The 25,661-nt window shown below is 48.8% G+C and overlaps 1 protein-coding gene across 1 annotated transcript in view; it reads left to right on the forward strand.

Moving 5' to 3' along the window:
- The window catches only part of SPARC (secreted protein acidic and cysteine rich), a 55,082-nt gene that overhangs the window by 21,965 nt on the left and 7,456 nt on the right, over positions 1-25,661 (forward strand). The window contains exons 2-6 of the mRNA XM_068113911.2: positions 9,737-9,804; positions 10,386-10,454; positions 16,440-16,487; positions 16,625-16,712; positions 16,824-16,951. Coding sequence (XP_067970012.2) covers positions 9,751-9,804; positions 10,386-10,454; positions 16,440-16,487; positions 16,625-16,712; positions 16,824-16,951 — 387 coding nt within the window. The 5' untranslated portion in view covers positions 9,737-9,750. The remainder of the gene's footprint in view (positions 1-9,736; positions 9,805-10,385; positions 10,455-16,439; positions 16,488-16,624; positions 16,713-16,823; positions 16,952-25,661) is intronic.

Below are 25,661 nucleotides of genomic sequence, written 5' to 3' on the forward strand. Positions count from 1 at the left end.
CAATGCCCCTCAAGATGATTAACAAGTGTCGTTGCCAGAAGGCACCAGCTCTGGCATCCAACATACTGTATAATGATCCCCAAAAAATGGAAACTCTCCACAATGGTTATACCATTTATATTTTCTGATTAACGACTTTTATTGATTTCGTGAGACTTGAACTCATGTGAATACGTTACTGTAACTGTCCATCACGGCTTCTGAGTGTTTGGCCATCTTTGAAAGGTTTAAGAGAGCCCGACACACTCTAAATGGAAGTAGAGAAATAATTTAAGTGAAAGTCCAGACTGCTACCCAGGGAGTAAATTGCGCGTTTACTACTATCCACCACGTGACTAGGAAACTAATGACTTCAGTTAGTCACACACATTCCTATTCCATGTCCAACCCTTTGCATTTTCCTGAGCGGACTCCAAGAATGTAGCCGTTTATAAAAGTAACTTTGTCAAACAAAAACCCAGTTTTGTTGAAAACGATTAAAAGAAAACAACATTTATATCATCCTCCTTTATTAGTCTCGTCCCGAAGGGAATGCAAGGCGTGTGTGTGTGTGTGTGTGTATTGTATGTATGGGTGTGTGTGGGTGTGTGTATATGTGTGTGTGCATGTGTGTATGTGCATGTGTCATGGGTGTGTATGTATGTATGTATGTATGTATGTATGTATGTATGTATGTATGTATGTATGTACAGTCACGTGAAAAAGTAAGTACACCCCATGTAAAGTTATGACTTTTCAACATATTTCAACATACAGCTATTTGATATTCATTTCAACAATATTGATAGATAAAGGTTATATAATATAACAAATATCATGAAACATTTACATTTTGTAGTCCATTGTATAATTTAAATAAACATAAATGCAAATTTCGCATGTGGAAAAAGGAAGTACACCCCCACATTTATCACCACTTCAAATACCTAAAATTAGAATCAGGTGCACCAGCTCAGGTGCAAATGATTAGACCATCGTTAGAGAGGATCTTGGAGGAACCTGACTTATTTAAACCTCAAACATTTAGTTTGGTTTGCTCTTTGTTGTTGAAGTGTGCGGCGTCACCATGCCTAGATCAAAAGAGCTCTCTGAGGCCTTCAGAAAGAAGGTTATAGATGCCTACGAGTCTGGGAAGGGATTTAAAAAGATCTCCAAACAATTTGAAATCAATCATTCGACTGTCTGGAAGATCATCTACAAGTGGAGAAGATTCCAAACAACTGCCAACTTGTTCAGGCCAGGCCGCCCCAGCAAGTTCAGCCCGAGAGCAAATCGCAAGATGCTGAAAGAAGTCTCTAAGAACCCCGGAATGTCATCACGGGACCTACAGGTAGCTCTTGCCACTGTTGATGTCAAAGTGCACGAGTCTACCATTAGAAAGAGGCTGCACAAGTTTGATCTCCATGGGAGGTGTGCCAGGAGGAAACCTTTGCTGTCCAGAAAGAACATCAGGGCAAGACTAAAGTTTGCCAATGAACACCGAGGCAAAGACCAGCACTTCTGGAACAATGTGCTCTGGACAGATGAGTCAAAGGTAGAGCTATTTGGCCACAGTACCAGAAGACATGTTTGGCGAAAACCAAAGACAGCATTTGACCACAAGAACCTGATACCAACTGTAAAGCATGGTGGTGGAAATATTATGGTTTGGGGCAGCTTTGCTGCATCAGGACCTGGGCAGCTCACCATCATAGAATCCACTATGAATTCTTCATTGTACCAGAGGGTGCTTGAGGATAATGTGAGGCCATCTGTCGGAAAGTTGAAGCTCAACCGAAGGTGGACCTTGCAACATGACAATGACCCTAAACATACCAGTAAATCCACCAAGGAATGGCTGAAAAGAAAGAAATGGAGGGTTCTGGAATCACCAAGTCAAAGCCACGGCTCGAAATCCCATCTTAATGTTGTGGGGGGATTTGAAACAAGCTGTGCATGCAAGAAACCCCTCCAACATCGCACAGCTGAAAGAATTCTGCATGGAGGAGTGGGCAAAAATTTCTCCCAGTCGATGTCAGAGACTGGTAGACAGTTATAAGAAACGCCTACTTGAGGTTGTTTCTGCCAAAGGGGGAAATACCACCTATTGGAGCCAAGGGTATACTTACTTTTTCCACATGCGAAATTTGCATTTATGTTTATTTAAATTATACAATGGACTACAAAATGTAAATGTTTCATGATATTTGTTATATTATATCACCTTTATCTATCAATATTGTTGAAATGAAGATCAAATAGCTGAATGTTGAAATATGTTGAAAAAGTCAAAACTTTACATGGGGTGTACTTACTTTTTCACGTGACTGTATGTATGTGTGTATGGGTGTGTGTATGTATGTATGTGTATGTGCATGTGTCATGGGTGTGTGTGTTTATGTATGGGATGTATGTATGTATGTATGTATGTATGTATGTATGTATGCATGCATGTGTATATTTATGTGTGTGTGTGTCCGCATCTGTATATTTTTGCTTTAAAAATGGTTTTCTCTGCAACCAATTGTCCAACTGTAAAGTTGCAACCATAAAATTGTCCAATCGATGCGAAACTCTAATCATAGGAGAGGCTCCCCATGGATAATATTTTATTGCTAACACTTGCGTCATTGGTCACATGGTATGGCAGCCATATTGGATAAAAAGGAAAAATAAAATAATACAATAAAATAAAAATAATAAAATAAAATAAAATACAAATAATACAAAATAAAAAAATATAATAAATACAAAATAATAAAATAATATAAAACATACAAATAATAATAATAATAACACAAAATAATATCAAATAATACAAATAAAAATAATACAAATAAAATAAAACTAAATAATATTGGATAAAAAGGAAAAATTTGAATATCATTTTCTCCAAAATCACTCGGCAAAAAAAATTTAAACTTGGCATATATCATCAACTCCACATGGGGTATATAGGGTGATAAATATGATGTCATTGATGAAGTGGTATTCCAGTGATAATTGGTTAAATTGAAATCCTTATCCAAAAATCAGAAACTTACAAGAACGGCACTCAGTAGAGAGCATACCTCCACCTGGTTGGCCATACCACTCAATGGTGAAGAATCACTTTAAAATTTATACAACCCGGATCCGAATCCGGATCTTCACCAAAATCTAATCATTTCGTCCTTGTCACATAAGCTATATCTCTGCCAAATTTTGTCCGAATCCGTCCACAACGTTTTGAGATATTTTGTTCACAAACGGACAAACAAACAGACAGAGGTGAAAGACAGTGAAAGACACATGAAAGCCCGCTTGGAGTTTGCAAAAAAGCGCCTAAAGGCCTCTCAGACTGTGAGAAACAAGATTCTGTGGTCTGATGAAACCAATATTGAACTGTTTGGCTTCCGTCTGGCCACTCTGCCATATAGCCCAGATCGGTGGAGTGTTGCAGTGATGGTTGTCCTTCTGGAAGTTTCTCCCATCTCCACACAGGATCTCCGGAGCTCAGCCAGAGTGACCATCGGGTTCTTGGTCACCTCTTTTACCAAGGCCCTTCTCCCCCGATTGCTCAGTTTGGCCGGGCGGCCAGCTCTAGGAAGAGTCCTGGTTGTTCCAACGTTCTTCCATTTAAGAATTATGGAGGCCACTGTGCTCTTGGGAACCTTCAATGCAGCAGAGATTTTTTTGGAGGCTTCCCCAGATCTGTCCCTCGACACAATCCTGTCTCTGAGCTCTGCAGGCAGTTCCTTCGACCTCATGGCTTGGTTTTTGCTCTGATATGCATTGTCAGCTGTGAGACCTTATATAGACAGGTGTGTGCCTTTCCAAATCATGTCCAATCAATTGAATTTACCACAGGTGGACTCCAATCAAGGTGTAGAAACATCTCAAAGATGATCAAGAGAAATGGGAGGCACCTGAGCTAAATTTCAAGTGTCATATGTTACATATTTATGTGAATGAATGTGAATTACCATGCAGGTCTTTGCTTCCGGGTGTAGTATATTAAGTTGTTGGGTAGTTGTTGTGGTTGGAGGGTCAGGAGCCCTTCTGAAAGAGTGGCAGGAAACGGAAGTGGCCGGAAACGGAAGTGACCGGAAAGGGAGGAGGAAAAAACACGAGGGAAAGAAGGAGGTTTCTTCTTCCTCGCCCCGCTCCGACAAAAGGTGGAAGCGACCTTGCGCTGCGTGGAAAACGCGCCGTTTCGAAACGTCTGGCGAGAGGAGTTACCTGGGCGGTAAATACCTTTTGACACGTCCAGTCACCGTGAGTTCGTGCACGAAACCAAGCGTCCGGGACAGTTTGCCCCGTCTACAAAGACGCGTACGGGTCCGCACGTTGGGCCTCGCTCGCGTCGGAAGCCGCGCTGGGTTTTGCCCCGTCTACAAAGACGCGTACGGGTCCGCACGTTGGGCCTCGCGCCCGTTGGACGCCGCGCTGGGTTTGCCCCGTGGCTTGGCAAGGAGGTGCGCTGCAGCCGCGGCCCCAGTACGAGACGGCACGTTGGGAGCACGTCCGCCCGGGGTTCGTCCAACCGCCCGTGTGCGGAGAGGAGAGACATTGACCACGGAGGGAGTCAGGAGTGGGGCTCACGTGAGGAATGTATAAGATTAAGATGGCCATCTTAGAGTTTGTGTAGATGAGTTCACATGGTTGTAATATTGATTGTGCCTGGTTGTGTATTGTTGATTGCTCGGGGAAAATCTCCGTGGTTGTGTCTTTGAAAGTGTTTGGTATCATTACCATTGGAAATATATACTTGCACATCAGTTGTCTCCTGGGTGAAATTCCTATGGATTGCGTGGCGAATGCGCCTATATAATACTATTTGCTGGCGAAGGTCCTCTCACGGTCCGGGGGTCACCGAGACCTGGTATGCACTGAGGGGACCACGTAACAGAATTGGGGGCTCGTCCGGGATCTAAAAGTGTATAAAATAATAAAATAATAATATTTTTGGTAATTAAAATTTATTAATTAATTATTAATTGGTAATATTTTTTTTTGAGAAATTGGGGAAAGTCTTGGGGTGAAGGTTAACAGGTGTTAACGATAGGCACCATGGCGTTTGTGGCACAGAACTTTGGGGTAACCCCGAGTGAGGCACAGTTCCGAGCGTTGCTAAAGTCGGATCTCTTGAAATTGGCCAAACATTTTAACTTGGAGGTCCGAACTAATTTGAGGAAGGCAGAGTTGCAGGCCACGGTGATACAATCTATGGTGGGATTAGGAACATGGGACGAGTTAGCCTGGGAGTGGCTACCCGAAGAACCAGAAGACGTGGAGCTCCGGAAACTGGAGTTGCAATTACGGAGCCAGGAACGGATCAAAGAAGAAGAAAGGAAAGCAGAAGAGAGAAGAGAAGAGAAGCAAGCAGAGGAAAGGAGAGTGGAACGAGAACTCCAGGAAAGATTAAAAGAAGAAGAAAGGAAAGCAGAAGAGAGGAGAGAAGAGAAACAAGCAGAGGAAAGGAGAGTGGAACGAGAACTCCAGGAAAGGTTAGCAGAAGAAGAAAGGAAAGCAGAAAAGGAAAGAGCAGAAGAAGAAAGGAAAGCAGAAAAGGAAAGAGCAGAAGAAGAAAGGAAAGCAGAGGAGAGGAGAGAAGAGAAACAAGCAGAAGAAAGGATGAAAACAAGGGAACTCGAAGCAGAGGAGAGAAAAGCGGAAAGGGAATTAAAGGAACGTGACATGGAGCTTCAGCGGGAAATCAAGTTCAAGGAGCTGGAGTTAATGAGAGAACGGGGAGAGGCACCACCCTTGCTGACGGGGTCGACACCTCACCAGAAAACCTGGGATGTGGGCAGACATGTGAGGCTGGTTCCACCGTTCAGTGAAAAGGAAGTCGCGAAATTCTTCCCACACTTTGAGAAAGTGGCTCGACAATTAAACTGGCCGGAGGAGGCCTGGACCATACTCGTACAAAGTGTGCTGGTGGGGAAAGCTCAGGAAATTTATTCGGCGCTACCAATGGACCAATGTGCAGATTATGAGGTACTGAAGAAGCACATCCTCAAGGCCTATGAGTTGGTTCCGGAAGCTTACAGGCAAAAATTCAGGAATGCCAGGAAGAGGGAGAGTGAGACCCATGTGGAGTTTGCCAGAGTGAAAGAAAACATGTTTGATCGGTGGTGTGAGTCAAAAGGAGTCGGGAAAGACTTCGAGACATTGCGGGACTTGATCCTGGTGGAGGAATTCCAGCAGTGTGTCCACGAGGACATCAAAGTGTACCTGCAGGAAAAGAAGGTACCAAAGTTGTGGGACGCAGCCACCATGGCAGATGATTATGCCTTAACCCACCGAATAGGGGTCCACGAACCTAACTCCTCGCCTAGATCTCCGCAGGGGAGGTGGGGAACAGCAGGTGCGGAGAACGACCATACATGGCGGCGGCCTCGAGATGATTATGGGGACAACTATGATACCCCACCGGTTCGAAATCAGAGGGATGCGGGCCCAAGACAAACTTATAGTTCGGGGGGCCCGAGGCAGACCCCGAGTTTTTCCTCCGGGCCTACTTGCGCGTTTTGCAAAAAACCTGGACACTTGATGTCCAGTTGTTACCTCATGAAAAGGGACAACCCAGAGCGGAGTCCGACTATTACAACTCCGAATGCGATGGCTAGCGTAAGAAATCGCCATCAAGAGGGTTACCAACCATTTATTTCCGAGGGGTTTGTGTCACTGGATGGAGCCTCGACTAACCGGAGACCGGTTAGGATATTGAGAGACACAGGGGCCCATCAATCTTTAATGCTTGAAGGCATTTTGCCATGGTCCGAGGAGACGGCAACGGGGGATAGTGTTCGTTTACAGGGGATCGGGGGCGGTGTTAGTGCTCCCCTTCAGGTCATCCAGTTGGAGTCCGATTTGGTGTCAGGACCGGTCACCGTCGGTTTACAAGCCACGTTTCCTGTAGAGGGTGTATCTGTGGTTCTCGGGAATGATTTGGCCGGGGGTCAAGTTTATGGTAACCTGAGGGTTGATAAAGAGCCCAGCAGGGAAAATAACACCACACCAGCTCGGGATGGTGACAAAAGTGCCAAGTTATTTGTAGGGGGACTGAACTTCAAAACAGAGGAAGAAGTTCTGACCTCTGTCTTCAACAGATATGGGCCGCTGGTGGAAGTGCGGTTGGTAAGAGACTGGGAAACGCAACAGTCAAGAGGGTTCGGCTTTGTCACGTTTGCCAGCACAAAAGACGCCAGAGAGGCAGAGAAGAATTGGAATGGCAAGGATTTGGAGGGTCGGACCATAACAGTAGGGAAGGCATTTCGTAGGCGTCGAGAGGTCTACAGGAGAGGACAACTGGGCGGTAGTTTTGGTGGTGGCCGCAGTCAATATTATTATGGAGGCTCCCTGAGTTACGGCCGCTCCCGAAGGAAGAATGGGCAAAGTAGTGGCCGAGAAGAAGACCGGTATTCAGGGGACTACAGGGACCAGTGGTCCCACCCTAATTATTAGGGACGTTCTGAGAAGTTGAAGCACTGAAGGCGGCGGAGCCGCCGAGCCAAGATTCCTACACGAATTAACCGTGAACGCCGTTCCTAAAGGCGTCCATGTAGTGAACTTTCCTGCACGGACTAACCGTGAACTCCACGTTCCTCAAGGCGCCCATGTAGAGAACTTTCCTGCACGGACTAACCGTGAACTCCACGTTCCTCAAGGCGCCCATGTAGAGAACTTTCCTGCACGGACTAACCGTGAACTCCGCGTTCCTAAAGGCATCCATGTAGTGAATACTCGGCTTGGCCTCCCGGAAAAGTGCTATCGAGTGGCTTAACTGGCTTTATTTTTAAGTGATAACTGTGCCCGGGGGGAACTGATAATGTGGGGGGGTTGAGTTATTTGGGTTTGTTTCTTCAAATTGGCCGGCAAAGAAAGTTTTCGCTGGGTTCAAACTTTCTTTCTTGAAGGGGGGGAGTGTTACATATTTATGTGAATGAATGTGAATTACCATGCAGGTCTTTGCTTCCGGGTGTAGTATATTAAGTTGTTGGGTAGTTGTTGTGGTTGGAGGGTCAGGAGCCCTTCTGAAAGAGTGGCAGGAAACGGAAGTGGCCGGAAACGGAAGTGACCGGAAAGGGAGGAGGAAAAAACACGAGGGAAAGAAGGAGGTTTCTTCTTCCTCGCCCCGCTCCGACAAAAGGTGGAAGCGACCTTGCGCTGCGTGGAAAACGCGCCGTTTCGAAACGTCTGGCGAGAGGAGTTACCTGGGCGGTAAATACCTTTTGACACGTCCAGTCACCGTGAGTTCGTGCACGAAACCAAGCGTCCGGGACAGTTTGCCCCGTCTACAAAGACGCGTACGGGTCCGCACGTTGGGCCTCGCTCGCGTCGGAAGCCGCGCTGGGTTTTGCCCCGTCTACAAAGACGCGTACGGGTCCGCACGTTGGGCCTCGCGCCCGTTGGACGCCGCGCTGGGTTTGCCCCGTGGCTTGGCAAGGAGGTGCGCTGCAGCCGCGGCCCCAGTACGAGACGGCACGTTGGGAGCACGTCCGCCCGGGGTTCGTCCAACCGCCCGTGTGCGGAGAGGAGAGACATTGACCACGGAGGGAGTCAGGAGTGGGGCTCACGTGAGGAATGTATAAGATTAAGATGGCCATCTTAGAGTTTGTGTAGATGAGTTCACATGGTTGTAATATTGATTGTGCCTGGTTGTGTATTGTTGATTGCTCGGGGAAAATCTCCGTGGTTGTGTCTTTGAAAGTGTTTGGTATCATTACCATTGGAAATATATACTTGCACATCAGTTGTCTCCTGGGTGAAATTCCTATGGATTGCGTGGCGAATGCGCCTATATAATACTATTTGCTGGCGAAGGTCCTCTCACGGTCCGGGGGTCACCGAGACCTGGTATGCACTGAGGGGACCACGTAACACATAGCAAAGGGTATGAATACTTACGTAAATGTGATATTTCAGTTTTTTATTTTTAATAAATTTGCAAAACTTTCTAAAATCCTGTTTTCTCTTTGTCATTATGGGGTATTGAGTTCAGATTGATGAGGGAAAAAATGAATTTAAACGATTTCAGCATAAGGCTGCAACATAACAAAATGTGAAAAAAGTGAAGGGGTCTGAATACTTTCTGAATGCACTGTATAGCTAGAGGCCCATTCTTCGGATAGAAAGTCTGTTGGTTCACGACATGCCGAAAAACGTTTCCAGGGGAGAAACTTTTTAAAAAAATACTTGGGCTAAAACACGTAACAGAGCACACACACACACACACACACACACACACACACACACACACACACACACACACACACACACACACACACACACACACACACACACACACCAGACACTTGACAGCCACTGAGCTTGGGGGAAGTGCTGTTGGCCATTCCATCAGGATATGCAACTGAAAGTGATAGGAATTTGTAATTTGGCAAGGGTACCTGGCCTTCATCAAGGTACACTGTGGGATTTATCCAACAATGCTGGTCTGATGGGTCGTTAGGTTTAGCCTCCTTCCAAAGGATGGAATGCAGGTTGGCGGACGGCCCTATGGACAGCCATGCATGCGAAACATCAAATCGGGTCGAGTTTCGAACCCGGGTAAGTCACCTCAAAGACTAGTGTGCGTACCTGAAAATCCATCCTGCCAGCCCACAGTTTTCACAAGCATTTAAACAAAATGGCGTAATGTGCTTCAATAGGATGTTGTCTGTCTGAACAGTCTGTAGCCTTAGGAACAAATGACAAACATTTTTTTTGAACACAATGGACGTATTCATATTCAACTGCTGTCTTCCTGCAGGAAAACCCGGCATCATGATGAGGGCTCTCTTGCTCCTATTCCTGGCTGGCCTTGCCTTGGCCGGGCCTGTAAGTATTCTTATTTTTGTACTCCTGTTCCCGTCGTCATTCGCCATGTTTTTCCCACCTTTTTGCTTCCCATCTACATCAGTATTTTTGCCGTTCAACTCTTCCCACCTGGAAAATCTCCAGCCAAATTGGCTCTTTCTGCGAGATGCTTTGCTTCCATTTAGACTGAAGCTCGGTGCTTATACAAACATTCCAACCCTCTTTGGGTTCTTGCACTATACCTGAACTAGTGCTGCGGTCTTCATCTCGTGACCGTAAAAGTTGCGTCTAACTCTGCAGAGCTTTGTTATGTCTACAAATCCAGCCAGATATAATCAACATTCTTGGGATAATGAAACCTCCAAATGTACAAAGTACAACATAACCTGTATCTCTACCTTTACCTGGAGAATGCTAGAGGAACGTACAACGACTGATGTCCCACACTAATCTCGCTTTGGCATCTGGCTGGATTCCTTCGGACACGCCATAATCTCTTAGCTAGTCTTACCTACCATCTTGAAACATGTAACATCTTGAAACATGTAACATCTTGAAACATGTAACATCTTGAAACATGTTTGTGTTCCTTTGATTTACAGCTCTCTAACGATTATGTGCTTGAACCAGAGGAAGGTATTGAATATGCTTCGAGAGATGAACCTCGAGAGGTTGGTATCATTTTCACATCTCGGACACACATACACGGACCTCAACTTTGGTCAAAAATAACTTTGATTTCACAAAGGAAGAGCAAAGTACTTTTGTCATTTTGTGTATTTCTCATGGACATTTCTGTGTGCAATGACGATAATGGGGTAAACTAACTGAGTGAATGTAAAGTTGCTTATACACCGTCCAAAAAACTTCTGATCACACTTTTTATTTTACATTGACAAGTTTCATGGAGAAGCTTGTACACAAATCGCATGTACGACAAAGAAAAATTAGTACCACGAGACATCGAGTACTTTCACATCAATTACGGTACATGCATCTATATATATAAAACACAGTTTGTGTGTGTGTGTGTGTGTATGTGTGTGTGTGTGTGTGTGTGTGTGTGTGTGTGTGTGTGTGTGTGTGTGTGTGTGTGTGTGTGTGTGTAATGTTACCGATAGACTCCTAAACGGAGAGGCTCACGTGCTTGATATTTGGCATAGACATGGCCATTGAGCCTGGGAAGAACATGGCGGACCTAAAAAAAATTATTTCATAATATTTTTTTACCATATTTTTACCTCAGCGCATTTCAGTGAGGAATATTATCCCCGGAATCTGACCGGTGGCAGAGCAGCGCGCTGATTCGCTCAGAGTGATCACGTGATGTTCCTTGCCACCATAAACTCACAGTTTCGCGTTCGCACGTAATTCTGAGCGAAAAGCGATTGCGTTTTTTCACATTTCAGCGAGGAACATTGACATTCACACCACATAGGTTTTTTTTTCTTTCTTCATTAGATCCATATTTTTTTTCAGCAAGGAATATTATACACGGAATCTGAATCGGTGGCAGAGCAGCACGCTGATTCGCTCAGAGCGATCACGTGATGTTCCTTGCCGCCATAAACTCACAGCAAGTAGCATAGATGTTAGCATGATTAGCATTTAGCATGATTTAGCATGATTTACCATAGATAGTAGCATGTTTCACATAGATTTTTTTTCAGCGAGGAATATTATACACGGAATCTGAATCGGTGGCAGAGCAGCGCGCTGATTCGCTCAGAGCGATCACGTGATGTTCCTTGCCGCCATAAACTCACAGCAAGTAGCATAGATTTTAGCATGATTAGCATTTAGCATGATTTAGCATGATTTAGCATAGATAGTAGCATGTTTCACATAGATTTTTTTTCAGCGAGGAATATTATACACGGAATCTGAACCAGTGGCAGAGCAGCGCGCTGATTCGCTCATTCGCGCTCATTGATGACTATCACGATCACGTGATGACGTGATCACGAATGATGTTCGTGACGCGATCACGTGATGTTCCTTGCCACCATAAACTCACAGCAAGTAGCATAGATTTTAGCATGATTAGCATTTAGCATGATTTAGCATGATTTAGCATAGATAGTAGCATGTTTCACATAGATTTTTTTTTCAGCGAGGAATATTATACACGGATTCTGACCGGTGGCAGAGCAGCTCGCTGATTCGCTCAGAGCGATCACGTGATGTTCCATCCCCGCCGCCAGTTGGCTTCACTTTTCACGGAGTATGAGCGTTCTATATATTTTCAATTCAGTGCGCCCGACTCACTCACGTACTTGATTTGTGGCATAGACATGCCCATTGGGCCTTCATGGTGTAATTTGTGCGAGGCTTTTGTCCGAGTGAGCTTGAGTCGAGAGGGCGAATGTACGGGTTGGGAATGTACGGGTCTCCCTTCCCCCACCCAGCAACGCCGGTACTGGAGGGCGTCACAGGATCGGTGAGTCTCCAAATCCGCTTCGTGCTGTTGCGAAGATTCAGGACGATGTCGCGATTGTTGTGCTGCTCTCCGACCATGAGAACTGCAACGTCATTGTTGACTGGCCCTCCCCTTCCCTCCTCCCTCCCCCTCCCCCTCCCCTCCCCTCCCCCTATTCTCCCCTCCCCCCCCCTCTTCTCCCCTCCCCCCCCCTCTTCTCCCCTCCCCCCCTCCCCTCCCCTCCCCTCCTCTTCCCCTCCCCTCCCCTCCCCCGCCCGGCAATGCCGGGTACTTCTGCTAGTCTTACGATAATTCACCAAATGTCCGTTCGTCCGTCCGTTCCCAGGTACCGCAAAAACAGCTGAACCGATCGCAACGATATTTTGGGTGGGTAATCCTGGGATACCCTCGAGTAAAATAGGCCATATTGTTTTTCCAATTTCAGCTTTGGTCTCCAGCATTTTCAGGTTTGGACTCCCGTCTAACGTTATTGTCCCGGGTACCGCAAAAACGGCTGCACCGATCGCAACGATACACCTCCATGCCCGTGAGATTCCCACGGGTGACCCCACTAGTATTCTTAATATACTAGCAGGGCATCACAAAGCCTGTGACGGCTATTGGCTCAAACCTTTCAGTATTTGATGATTCTTGTTTTACACTGAACAGAAAACTTATATTGAGGGCGATTGTGAATTCTGGCAGCTCCAAATATGTCCGTGACTTTGCAAAGCACCAACATGGCGGCCGTATGATTTTTCAGGTTAGAATTGTGGGTGGAGTCAGGCCAGCTGTCCAACCAATGGGTGGAAAGGAGCATTACACAGGGACAGGCGAACAAGCGTATTATTGTCCCCCATCGCACCGCGGAGCGAAAGGGGGACTATGGTTTTCCCATCCGTCCATGTGTCCGTCCGTCCATGCGTGTGTGCGGGCGTGTGTGCATACGTGCGTGCGTGCATAAGCGAAGGACCACATTCGAATTTGGTGTGTGGGTGCAACCCACCTCAAAATCCAAGATGGCCGCCGCCATGTATGTCTGACGCCATGTATGTCTGAACCTTGTGAGCGAAATATGTTGAAAAATAAACGAACTACTAACTTCTAATCTGGTGTGTGAGTGTATCTACACATAAGGGAGAACGCTATTGAAAATTGGGTCACCACGTCAATATCCAAGATGGCCACCGCCATGTATGTCTGAACCTTGTGAGCGGAATATCTTGAAAAATAAGCGAAGTACCAACTTCTAATCTAGTGTGTGGGTGTATCTAGGCATAAGGAAGAACGCTATTGAAAATTGGGTAACCACGTCAATATCCAAGATGGCCACCGCCATGTATGTCTGAACCTCGAGTAAAATCTCACTGTCACTCACTCACCACTGTATGTCTGAACATCACTCAAGACCCACCTGTTCAACACTGCATTCAACATTTAACCCACAGCATTTAACCCCTGACTATCTCTTCTCCTTCTCCTTCCTTTTGCTTTGATTATTTACCTTTTGATTTTTGTCTTTTTGCACTTGTTTTTTTGTACTCTGTCAAAGCGCCTTTGGGCTTCTTGAAAAGCGCTATATAAAATAAATGTATTATTATTATTATTATGAACCTTGTGAGTGGAATATCTTGAAAAATAAGCGAAGTACCAACTTCTAATCTAGTGTGTGGGTGTATCTAGAGTCCCTGTATATAGAGAGTTGTGTCAACTCAAATTTGGACGCCATTTTGTGTCTAAGTGTGTCGGATTAGATATACATGTACATTCGCGATATGGGGTGATATATTCTAAACCTGCTAAAAAAAAATTTACTACACATATTTAGTCTTATTATTACATACAGGTGATATTTGTTTTGTCAAAAACTCAGCTATTGCTGTGAAAAAGAGCTGTGTGGTGATATTAAAAGTGGTATGGCAATGCATATTACAAGCCAACACTGCATATAAGAGCTAACATTATAAGTAAGACAAACCAATGCTGTCGTTCTCTGCATTGGTTTGTCTTACTTTTGAGGTATCAGGATAATTTGAGGTATCTGTATCAAACAGGGATAACAGCTTTTGAAAGTTGAGCCAGTTTTAAATGTGGGTACACAAATACACCTGTTTTACTGCATTAATCACCTAGAAATATTGTATGTTTTGGGAACGATAGCTGTCACCAGGTTAAATATATAGGGATTGTCCAATGTGCAAAATCTTCCATCACTACAATTTGGCCATAAATCCCGGGGTGGGAAATATTTGAGCAAATATGCCACAAGACGCATGAGCACTGTACAAAGCAAACAATAACTCGTCAAATTTTGGACGTATGGATGGCTGCACAACCCGCAAAAAAATTGAGCAGGTCCCCCCCTAAAATTGCTTTTATGATTGCCGATTAGGCTAAAGATTTTAAACCAAAAAAATAACTTGCCTCGGAATAAGTTTTGAATGGACGGACAGACAACTGAAAACAAAACGGACCATGGGTTTCCCACCCCTATAAAATCAAAATTAATTCCCTCTGAAAAAGTACAGTGACATTGCCCGCAGACTACCCAACCGCAGACCAGGCAATGTCACTGTACCGGGACATTTCATCAATCAATGACAATATGCCGCTAGGACTACCCGAAAAAAATTGAGCAGGGTTCTTCCCACGGAAATGCATTTTTGGTCAGCTCCTTGAAGATTATAAACAAACACAAATCACTTCCCTTTAAAAGGGTTTTCAACGGACAGACAACCAAAAAAAAAACGAGCAGATAGAATTGCTTTTGAACATCGATCATCAAGCGGCGTGGGCCTACCTGGCAGAGTCTCGAGGAGTCGATCGCTTTCCAGCTCTTTCGTCTGACTTTCGCTTCCCAAATTTGTCTTCTGACTTTATCACTTGGAAATCTATACATCTTATATTTCCCAGATTGGTTTGAACAACCAAAAGCAGAACAACCAGTCATTTTGTTTGGCAATAAACAACATTCCCGTACCAAGCTGACGTTCACGCACGGTGAAGTTAGACACAAAATGGCGCCACGAAATCACGTGACCAGAAATCTCGGGTCAGCGCATGGCGCAACTCTCTTTATACAGGGACTCTAGGTGTATCTACGCATAAGGGAGAACGCTATTGAAAATTGGGTCGCCACGTCAAAATCCAAGATGGCCGCCACCATATATATGTCTGAACCTTGTGAGCGAAATATCTTGAAAAATAAACGAACTACAAACTTCTAATCTGGTGTGTGGGTGTATCTATGCATAAGGAAGAACTCTATTGAAAATTGGGTCGCCACGTCAATATCCAAGATGGCCGCCGCCATGTATATCTGAACCTTGTGAGCGGAATATCTTGGAAAATAAGCGAAGTACCAACTTCTAATCTAGTGTGTGGGTGTATCTAGTCATATGGAAGAACACTATTGAAAATTGGGTCGCCACGTCAAAATCCAAGATGGCCGCCTTGCGTCTTCCACTTTGTCAACTCACATCACTTCACCGATGGGGGACCTAGGCGTAATGCTTGTTATAATAATAGATTTTGGCCGGTCCAAAACATGAAGCTAATAACAAAGACATCGCTACAGTCCCAAACCTTCTGGGAAGTGGTTGTCAGCTAGGCCAATTGAGACTGAAAGAATAGAAAATAAAAATGGTGATGGGAAGGACGCACAGACAATCAAAGACCATGACATTTCCTTCTACTTCTTTAATAGTCCCAATTATTCCCACCTTCTTATCGGCCAGGGAACGTGGTAGGCCCAAGTCTTTCAAAGACCCGGCTGTCGAGGCCTGGCATTCGATTGTAGTTGGATAAGGCAGGAATTCGAGATTTGTTCATTGTGCTGGCGATAACTTTCACCTACTCTTCATCAATGAAACCGTGGGGTCTTTAAGGTCACCAACTGAAGTTACCAGATGAGATTCCCAGTTCATCGTCCATTTGGCCACATACATGGATGCCTCGCCACGCCCTGCCTGCAAGACACGAGGGTGGCAAGTTTATAGTTGGGCCTAGCGTCAAACTCAGGTTAGACGGCTCAGGCATAAGTGCGTGACCTTTGCACCATCCTGTCAGACAAGTACAGATGCAAAAGCACCAATAAGGAGATAAGTTAATAAAAGGTTTTTTGTGACTATGAAATGCATGCTATTGTAAAGCGATTTGGGGATGATGGGGCCAAATGGTCTTTTCTTTTGGTTGAATTTCTTCGTGCAAATTATTGTTATTCTTCCTTTTCCGACAGGATGAAGAGGATACCAAGGAGTACTCTTTTGAGAGTGACAAACTTGATGTAAGCCTCCTTGATCTTTAGGGCACCTCAACATAATCAAGTGCACAGGGCCAGAAATAGACTAAGAATTCCAATTTATTGGTGTCCACCTGGAACACTGCATGTACATATGTTCACGGAGCACTTTTTGGTTTCAGGTGAAAGATGCTGAAGCTCTGGAGGAGGACATTGAAGATTTTGATTACACCTCGGAGGAAGTGGCAGCACTGATGACTGAAATGCACAGTTGAGATTCCATCTTACTCATGACAGTTTGTTACGTCACCTCAATATTCTTCTGGTACTTGTTTCTACTCCATCTCAATTCACCCCCTGTCATGACAAATCGTATTCCAGGAGCAGATCCGTGCGAACGTCATCGCTGCAAACGAGGTCGGGTATGCGAGCTCAGCACAGACTCCTCACCCGTGTGTGTGTGCCAAGATTCCGAAAGCTGCTCACCCTCTGATGGTGTCTACGACAAGGTATGGAGCAACCTTCCTGACTCTGATGTGCTATACGGCTCCGTTACAGGGAGTCGATGTTGCTGAAACGCTTATACTGGGTGGTTTGCCATTGCCTTCCCAGCAGTAGTTGGGGCAGGAATTTTGAATTTACTCAGGGTGCCGGTGATAGCTCGCCTACTCTTCGCGATTGTCAGCAGATGGGATTCCCAGTTTAATGTCCATCCGACGGATGGCACACGCATTGATGAATCACCCGACCTGTGAAACACCGGGATGACAGTTTAGAGCTGAGGCAAGCTTGTTGGTTGCATCATTATTAGCCACCGTTGGACTTGGAGTCCGAAACGGGGACTTATGGATTGGGTCTCGTCCGTCTGTCTGTCTGTCTGTCTGTCTGTGCGTGCGTGCTTCCCCAACCATATGTCAGAGATGTATGGACCAATTTTGTTCATACTTGGCACAAATACAATACATGATGGTATCCATGTGCATATCATTTTGTTTCTCGATGCGATCAAAGATGGCTGACTGGCGGCCATTTTAGTTGTAAAGAACCCGATGTTGAACACACACTCAACCATTTCTCAGACATGCATTTACTGATCTTGTTAAAAGTTGACAAACAGATAAAGAATGATGACTTACATCTGCACGTCATTTTCTTTCGAGATCAGATCCAACATGGCTGACTGGCGGCTATTTTGTTACTTAAACATGTCCCAAAGCATTTCTGGAACATGCATGGTCCGATTTTGTTAAAACTTGCCACAAACACAGTACCGTGAAAAGGGGTGAATAGGGACACAAAGTGAAAAACAAGGTACCGTAAAATGGGGTGAATAGGGACAGCAAGGTGAATAGGGACACAAACAGAAAAACAAGGTACCGTAAAATGGGGTGAATAGGGACAGCAAGGTGAATAGCGACACAAACTTAAAAACAAGGTACCGTAAAATGGGGTGAATAGGGACAGCAAGGTGAATAGGGACACAAACAGAAAAACAAGGTACCGTAAAATGGGGTGAATAGGGACAGCAAGGTGAATAGGGACACAAACAGAAAAACAAGGTACCGTAAAAAGGGGTGAATAGGGACAGCAAGGTGAATAGGGACACAAACTGAAAAACAAGGTACCGTAAAATGGGGTGAATAGGGACAGCAAGGTGCATAGGGACACAAACAGAAAAACAAGGTACCGTAAAAAGGGGTGAATAGGGACAGCAAGGTGAATAGGGACACAAACTGAAAAACAAGGTACCGTAAAAAGGGGTGAATAGGGACAGCAAGGTGAATAGGGACACAAACAGAAAAACAAGGTACCGTAAAATGGGGTGAATAGGGACAGCAAGGTGAATAGGGACACAAACAGAAAAACAAGGTACCGTAAAATGGGGTGAATATGGACAGCAAGGTGAATAGGGACACAAACAGAAAAACAAGGTACCGTAAAAAGGGGTGAATAGGGACAGCAAGGTGAATAGGGACACAAACAGAAAAACAAGGTACCGTAAAATGGGGTGAATAGGGACAGCAAGGTGAATAGGGACACAAACTGAAAAACAAGGTACCGTAAAATGGGGTGAATATGGACAGCAAGGTCAATAGGGACACAAACAGAAAAACAAGGTACCGTAAAATGGGGTGAATAATGAATATGGACAGCAAGGTGAATAGGGACACAAACAGAAAAACAAGGTACCGTAAAAAGGGGTGAATAGGGACAGCAAGGTGAATAGGGACTCAAACTGAAAAACAAGGTACCGTAAAATGGGGTGAATATGGACAGCAAGGTGAATAGGGACACAAACTGAAAAACAAGGTACCGTAAAATGGGGTGAATATGGACAGCAAGGTGAATAGGGACTCAAACAGAAAAACAAGGTACTGAAGGAACTGCGCTCCAACGCGAGTCGAAAGAATTGACGCGACCAAAGACGGAATTCGTCCGAGTTGCTTTATTGAAACAAAACAGCTCAGGTATTCTGACAAGCCCGTTTTTCGGGCAACAATATATATACACATTTATGTCGGGAAGTTTGCCCGGCAAAAGCAATACCGGGCATGCCCGGGTATCAAGGGCGAGCCTTGGAAAGGCGAGTCTGGACCTGCCCGGGCGTGTTTGGCTGCGGCCTGGCAAGTCGAGGCTGGGCGTGCCCGGGCGCTCTGGGCGAGCACTGGAAAGGCGATAGCGGGCATGCCCGGACGCTCTGGGCGAGCCCTGGAAAGGCGATAGCGGGCATGCCCGGACGCTCTGGGCGAGCCCTGGAAAGGCGATAGCGGGCATGCCCGGACGCTCTGGGCGAGCCCTGGAAAGGTGATAGCGGGCATGCCCGGACGCTCTGGGCGAGCCCTGGAAAGGCGAGAGTGGGCATGCCCGGGAAAGACGAGACCGGGCGTGCCCGGGAGGTTCGGGCGTGCCCGGGAACAGTGAGTCCGGGCATGCCCGGGAGAGGCGCGTCTGGCCGTGTTCTGGCCGGTGCAAGGCGATTATGTACATCCAGCGGTAACCGCTACACACGCCCCTCCAGAATCGACCTGCACCGGCAGGGTCAATTTAAGGGGGGTCCGGATGACCCGGCCGAAGCGACCCCTGGAGGGTCGTGGGGAGGGGTCTGACGTGGTGGTGGGTGGTCGAGCGGGGGGAACTGTGGACGGGGGGCGGCCTCGCCGCGGAGGAAGGGCCAACCGTGGTGGTCGGTCGACGTCCATGTGCGCCGGTTTGAGGCGGTCCACAGAAATCCGGTCCGGCCGGCCGCCGAAGTCGACGATGAAAGACTTGTCGCCCCGTCGCAGGACCCGGAAGGGCCCGTCGTACGGCGGCCGGAGTGGCCCCCGGTGCGCGTCATGACGCACAAAGACGTACTCCGCTGTGCGAAGCGCCGGGGGGACGTAGGACTGGGGGCCACCGTGGCGGGACGTCGGCACGGGGGCAAATCGTCGGGCGGCCTCCTGGAGGTCCGAGCGCTGGCGAGCGGCGGACCAGGGACTGGTAGCGTCAGGCACGAATTCGCCCGGGACGCGGAGTGGCTGGCCGTAGACGAGCTCGGCGGCGGACGCCTGGAGGTCTTCCTTGGGGGCCGTGCGAAGGCCCAAAAGGACCCACGGCAGCCGGTCGGCCCAACCGTCGTCCTGAAGGCCGGCCATGAGTGCGGCCTTCATGGAGCGGTGAAACCGCTCGCACAACCCATTGGCTTGGGGGTGGTAGGCCGTGGTGCGGTGCAGCGTGACCCCCAACGAACGGGCGACCGCGCCCCAAAGCTCAGACGTGAACTGTGGGCCGCGGTCGGACGAGATGTCCGCTGGTGCGCCGAAGCGCGCGACCCAGGTGGCGATGAACGCCTGCGCCACGTCGGCGGTGGTGGTGGAGGTGAGGGGCACGGCCTCCGGCCACCTGGTGGTCCTGTCCACCATGGTGAGCAGGTGGGTGAACCCCCGCGAGGGGGGCAGGGGACCCACCAGGTCCACGTGGACGTGGTCGAAACGCCGTTCAGGCACGGCGAAAGGTGCCAGCGGGGCCTGGGTGTGGCGGTGGACCTTGGCTCGCTGGCAGGCCGTGCAGGCGTTTGCCCAGTCGCGGATGTTTCGTCGAAGGCCGTGCCAGACGAAACGCGCCGACACCAGCTTCTGAGAAGCTTTCCGGCCCGGGTGAGAAAGGCCGTGGATGGAGGCGAAGATGCGGCGCTGCCAGGAAACAGGCACGATGGGGCGAGGCTGGCCCTGGGAGACGTCGCAGAGCAGGACGGTGCCCGCGAAGGGGATGTCGGCCAGGCGGAGGCCCGTGTCCGCCACGCGGAGTGCCTGCACCGAGGCGTCGGTGGTCTGGTCGGCCGCCATGAGCGTGAAGTCCACGCCGAGGTGGACCGCGTTCGCGCTGGCCCGCGAAAGGCAGTCGGCCACGGCGTTGTCTTTGCCGGCGACGTGCTGGATGTCCGTGGTGAACTCCGACACGGCGGAGAGGTGGCGGTGCTGGCGGGCCGACCACGGCTCCGTGACCTTAGCCATTGCGTAGACCAACGGCTTGTGGTCGACGAAAGCCGTGAACGGGCGGCCCTCCAGGAGGTGTCGGAAATGGCGAACGGCCAGGAATAGCCCGAGCAGCTCGCGGTCGAACGTGCTGTAGTTTAACTCGTTCGGCCGGAGTTGCCGGCTGAAAAAAGCGAGTGGCTGCCAAACCCCGTCCACCCATTGCTCATGGACGGCGCCCACCGCGTAGTTGGAGGCGTCCGTAGTGAGGGCGATGGGCGCGTTGAGCACCGGGTGAGCCAGCAGCGTTGCGTCGGCGAGGGCCCGTTTGACACTGGCGAAGGCCGCGTCCATGGCCGCGGACCAAACAATGTCATGCTTGGCCGGCTTGCCCCGGAGGGCCTCGTAAAGGGGCCGCATGAGCTGAGCAGCGCGGGGCACGAATCGGTGATAAAAATTCACCATGCCGAGGAACTCTTGGAGGGCCTTGATGGAACGGGGACGCGGGAACGTGGTGATGGCCTCGACCTTGGTCGGCAGCGGCACGGCCCCGGTCTTGGTGATGCGGTGGCCCAAAAAGTCAACGGTCGTCGCGCCGAAGTGGCATTTGACCGGGTTGACAATTAAGCCGTGCTCGCTGAGGCGACCGAACAGTGTTCGGAGGTGGAGGAGGTGCTCGGCGCGGGACGTGCTGGCGACGAGGATGTCGTCCAGATAGACGAAAAGAAACGGCAGGTCGCGCAGCACGCCGTCCATCAAGCGCTGGAACGCCTGGGCCGCGTTCTTGAGGCCAAACGGCATCCGCAAAAATTCGAACAGGCCGAACGGCATGATGACGGCCGTCTTCGGGACGTCGGCCGCCCGGACAGGTACCTGGTGGTAGCCCCGTATCAGGTCAATTTTCGAAAAGATGACCCGTCCCGCCAAACGGGCGGAAAAGTCCTGAATATGCGGGATCGGGTACCTGTCGGGGGTGGTAGCGTCATTGAGACGGCGGTAGTCGCCACACGGGCGCCATCCACCCCCCGGCTTTGGCACGATGTGCAGTGGCGAGGCCCACGCGCTATCGGAGCGCCGCACGATGCCGGGGTGCTCCAACGCGTCGAATTCGGCCTTTGCCACGGCGAGCTTGGCTGGGTCGAGGCGGCGGGCCCTGGCGTAGACCGGCGGGCCCGTAGTGGGTATGTGGTGCTCGATCCCGTGCCGCACCGCGACGGCCGAAAACGTCGGCCGCGTGAGGGCCGGGAATTCCACGAGCAGGCGAGCGAACTCGTTCGTTGCCGGGAGGGCGCACGCCAGTTCGGTCGGCGCGGAGCTGCTCATTGTGCACGCCAGGGAGCTGAAGGTCTCGGCGTGGACAAGGCGACGTCGTTTGACGTCGACCAGCAGCCCGTGCGCGCAGAGGAAGTCGGCGCCCAGCAAAGCCACGGGGACGCTGGCGGTAACAAAAGTCCATTGAAAGCGCTGGCTGCCGAAGCAGAGGGTGACGACGCGTGGGCCGAAAGTGCGTATGACCGAGCCATTAGCAGCGACCAAAGAGGGGCCGCAAACTGCGTCCAGCCTGTCCTGCTCGGAGGCAGGTATGACGCTCAGTTGGGCGCCGGTGTCGCACAGGAAACGCCGTCCAGACGCTTTGTCCCGAATAAACAGCAAGTTGCCCGAGTGGCCGGCGCTCATGGCTGGGAATGAACGCCGGCCCGGCCGTTTCCCGACCTGCCGAAAGTGCACGGGGGCCGGCACGTCCGAGCCTTGTGTCCGAACCTGGCGTGGTAATAACACCACGCCCGGTCAGGTGGAGGCCCCGGCCGTCGTGTCGGAAGCGGGCGGTGCGGCGTGGCAGCCGCCAGTTGCACCGGCAGTTCGGCCTCCAACCGCGCAGGGCGCTCGGGCGTCGCCTCGGACGGCGGCGGGCTCCAGGTAACCGCGCCGATGTGCTGGCCCGCCGAGGAGATCTTATCGGCTTCCCTGGCGAGGGCGCGGGAATCCGTGATCAACGTGCCAGCCAGGGCGAGGCGTACCGGGTTAGGCAGCTGACGGAGGAACAGCTCCCGGAACAGGAATGCCGGAGAGTGCTCGCCGAGCAACGAGAGCATATAGTCCATGCGCTCGGACGGGCGCGTGTCGCCGAGCTCGGGCAGGTCAAGCAGGCGCCGTGCGCGTGCTGCCGGTGAGAGGGCGAAAGCGCCGAGGAGGAGCGTCTTCAGCGCGTCGTATTTGTCAGCAGCCGGCGGGTGCTGGAGGAGGCTCAAGGCGCGGGCCGCGGTGGCGGAACCGAGCGCCGCCACAACATGGTGGAAGCGGGTGTCGTCCGCGGTGATGCCTCGCAGGGCGAACTGGGAGTCCGCCTGGGCGAACCAAACAGCCGCGTGAGCCTCCCAGAAGGTAGGCAGTTTAAGCGTCACTGCCGTATCCATGTCGGTAGGTCACCAATGAAGGAACTGCGCTCCAACGCGAGTCGAAAGAATTGACGCGACCAAAGACGGAATTCGTCCGAGTTGCTTTATTGAAACAAAACAGCTCAGGTATTCTGACAAGCCCGTTTTTCGGGCAACAATATATATACACATTTATGTCGGGAAGTTTGCCCGGCAAAAGCAATACCGGGCATGCCCGGGTATCAAGGGCGAGCCTTGGAAAGGCGAGTCTGGACCTGCCCGGGCGTGTTTGGCTGCGGCCTGGCAAGTCGAGGCTGGGCGTGCCCGGGCGCTCTGGGCGAGCACTGGAAAGGCGATAGCGGGCATACCCGGACGCTCTGGGCGAGCCCTGGAAAGGCGATAGCGGGCATGCCCGGACGCTCTGGGCGAGCCCTGGAAAGGCGATAGCGGGCATGCCCGGACGCTCTGGGCGAGCCCTGGAAAGGCGATAGCGGGCATGCCCGGACGCTCTGGGCGAGCCCTGGAAAGGCGAGAGCGGGCATGCCCGGGAAAGACGAGACCGGGCGTGCCCGGGAGGTTCGGGCGTGCCCGGGAACAGTGAGTCCGGGCATGCCCGGGAGAGGCGCGTCTGGCCGTGTTCTGGCCGGTGCAAGGCGATTATGTACATCCAGCGGTAACCGCTACAGTACCGTAAAATGGGGTGAATATGGACAGCAAGGTGAATAGGGACTCAAACAGAAAAACAAGGTACCGTAAAAAGGGGTGAATAGGGACAGCAAGGTGAATAGGGACACAAACAGAAAAACAAGGTACCGTAAAATGGGGTGAATAGGGACAGCAAGGTGAATAGGGACTCAAACTGAAAAACAAGGTACCGTAAAATGGGGTGAATAGGGACAGCAAGGTGAATAGGGACACAAACAGAAAAACAAGGTACCGTAAAAAGGGGTGAATAGGGACAGCAAGGTGAATAGGGACACAAACTGAAAAACAAGGTAGCGTAAAATGGGGTGAATATGGACAGCAAGGTGAATAGGGACTCAAACAGAAAAACAAGGTACCGTAAAAAGGGGTGAATAGGGACAGCAAGGTGAATAGGGACACAAACTGAAAAACAAGGTACCGTAAAATGGGGTGAATATGGACAGCAAGGTGAATAGGGACACAAACAGAAAAACAAGGTACCGTAAAATGGGGTGAATATGGACAGCAAGGTGAATAGGGACTCAAACTGAAAAACAAGGTACCGTAAAATGGGGTGAATATGGACAGCAAGGTGAATAGGGACATAAACAGAAAAACAAGGTACCGTAAAATGGGGTGAATATGGACAGCAAGGTGAATAGGGACTCAAACAGAAAAACAAGGTACCGTAAAAAGGGGTGAATAGGGACAGCAAGGTGAATAGGGACACAAACTGAAAAACAAGGTACCGTAAAATGGGGTGAATATGGACAGCAAGGTGAATAGGGACACAAACAGAAAAACAAGGTACCGTAAATGGGGGGAATAGGGACAGCAAGGTGAATAGGGACACAAACTGAAAAAAGTTCGGAAACTTTTTTCGCTGAAAATTGATAACCATACTGATTTGTTGATATTTGGGTTGACAGTGTTCTCTTGTTTTTTTAAAAAGCAGCTTATAGTCCCTATTAACCCCATATATGGGGTAAATAGGAATAAATAGGATTTTTATGGCTGTCCCTATTCACCCCGTTTTACAGGTGAATAGGGACAGTCACTAATACCAAAAAATAATAATCAAGAAATAGGGACAGTTTGGGGAAACTTTTTATCCCATATTTTTTTTCATTGGCACCATGGTTTATATTATGGGTGCATAGTATGTGCATCCATCTGAGCTATCAATTGAGCAATAAGTTGGAAACTCCGGATTGTTTCTTGATTATTATTTTTTTGTATTAGTGACTGTCCCTATTCACCCGTAAAACGGGGTGAATAGGGACAGCCATAAAAATCCTATTTATTCCTATTTAACCCATATATGGCGTTAATAGGGACTATAAGTTGCTTTTTAAAAAAACAAGAGAACACTGTCAACCCAAATATCAACAAATCAGTATGGTTATCAATTTTCAGCGAAAAAAGTTTCCGAACTTTTTTTCAGTTCGTGTCCCTATTCACTTTGCTGTCCCTATTCACCCCCATTTTACGGTACATAATAGCAATTCATGTGTGCCTCACTTTATTTTGCGATCTGATCAAAGATGGCCGACTGGTAGACTAGCAGTCATTTTAATTGTAAAAATTAAAAAAAAATGCGGTATTGAACACGTCTTCAACCATTTCTCGGAAATTAATTTACCGATCTTGTTGAAACTTGGCACACGGATAATGAATGGTGGGTTACATATGCGTATCATTTATTT

Source organism: Myxine glutinosa, chromosome 4 (assembly GCF_964187855.1).
Source record: "Myxine glutinosa chromosome 4, kmMyxGlut1.1, whole genome shotgun sequence".
In the NCBI taxonomy this organism is placed as follows: Eukaryota; Metazoa; Chordata; class Myxini; order Myxiniformes; family Myxinidae; genus Myxine; species Myxine glutinosa.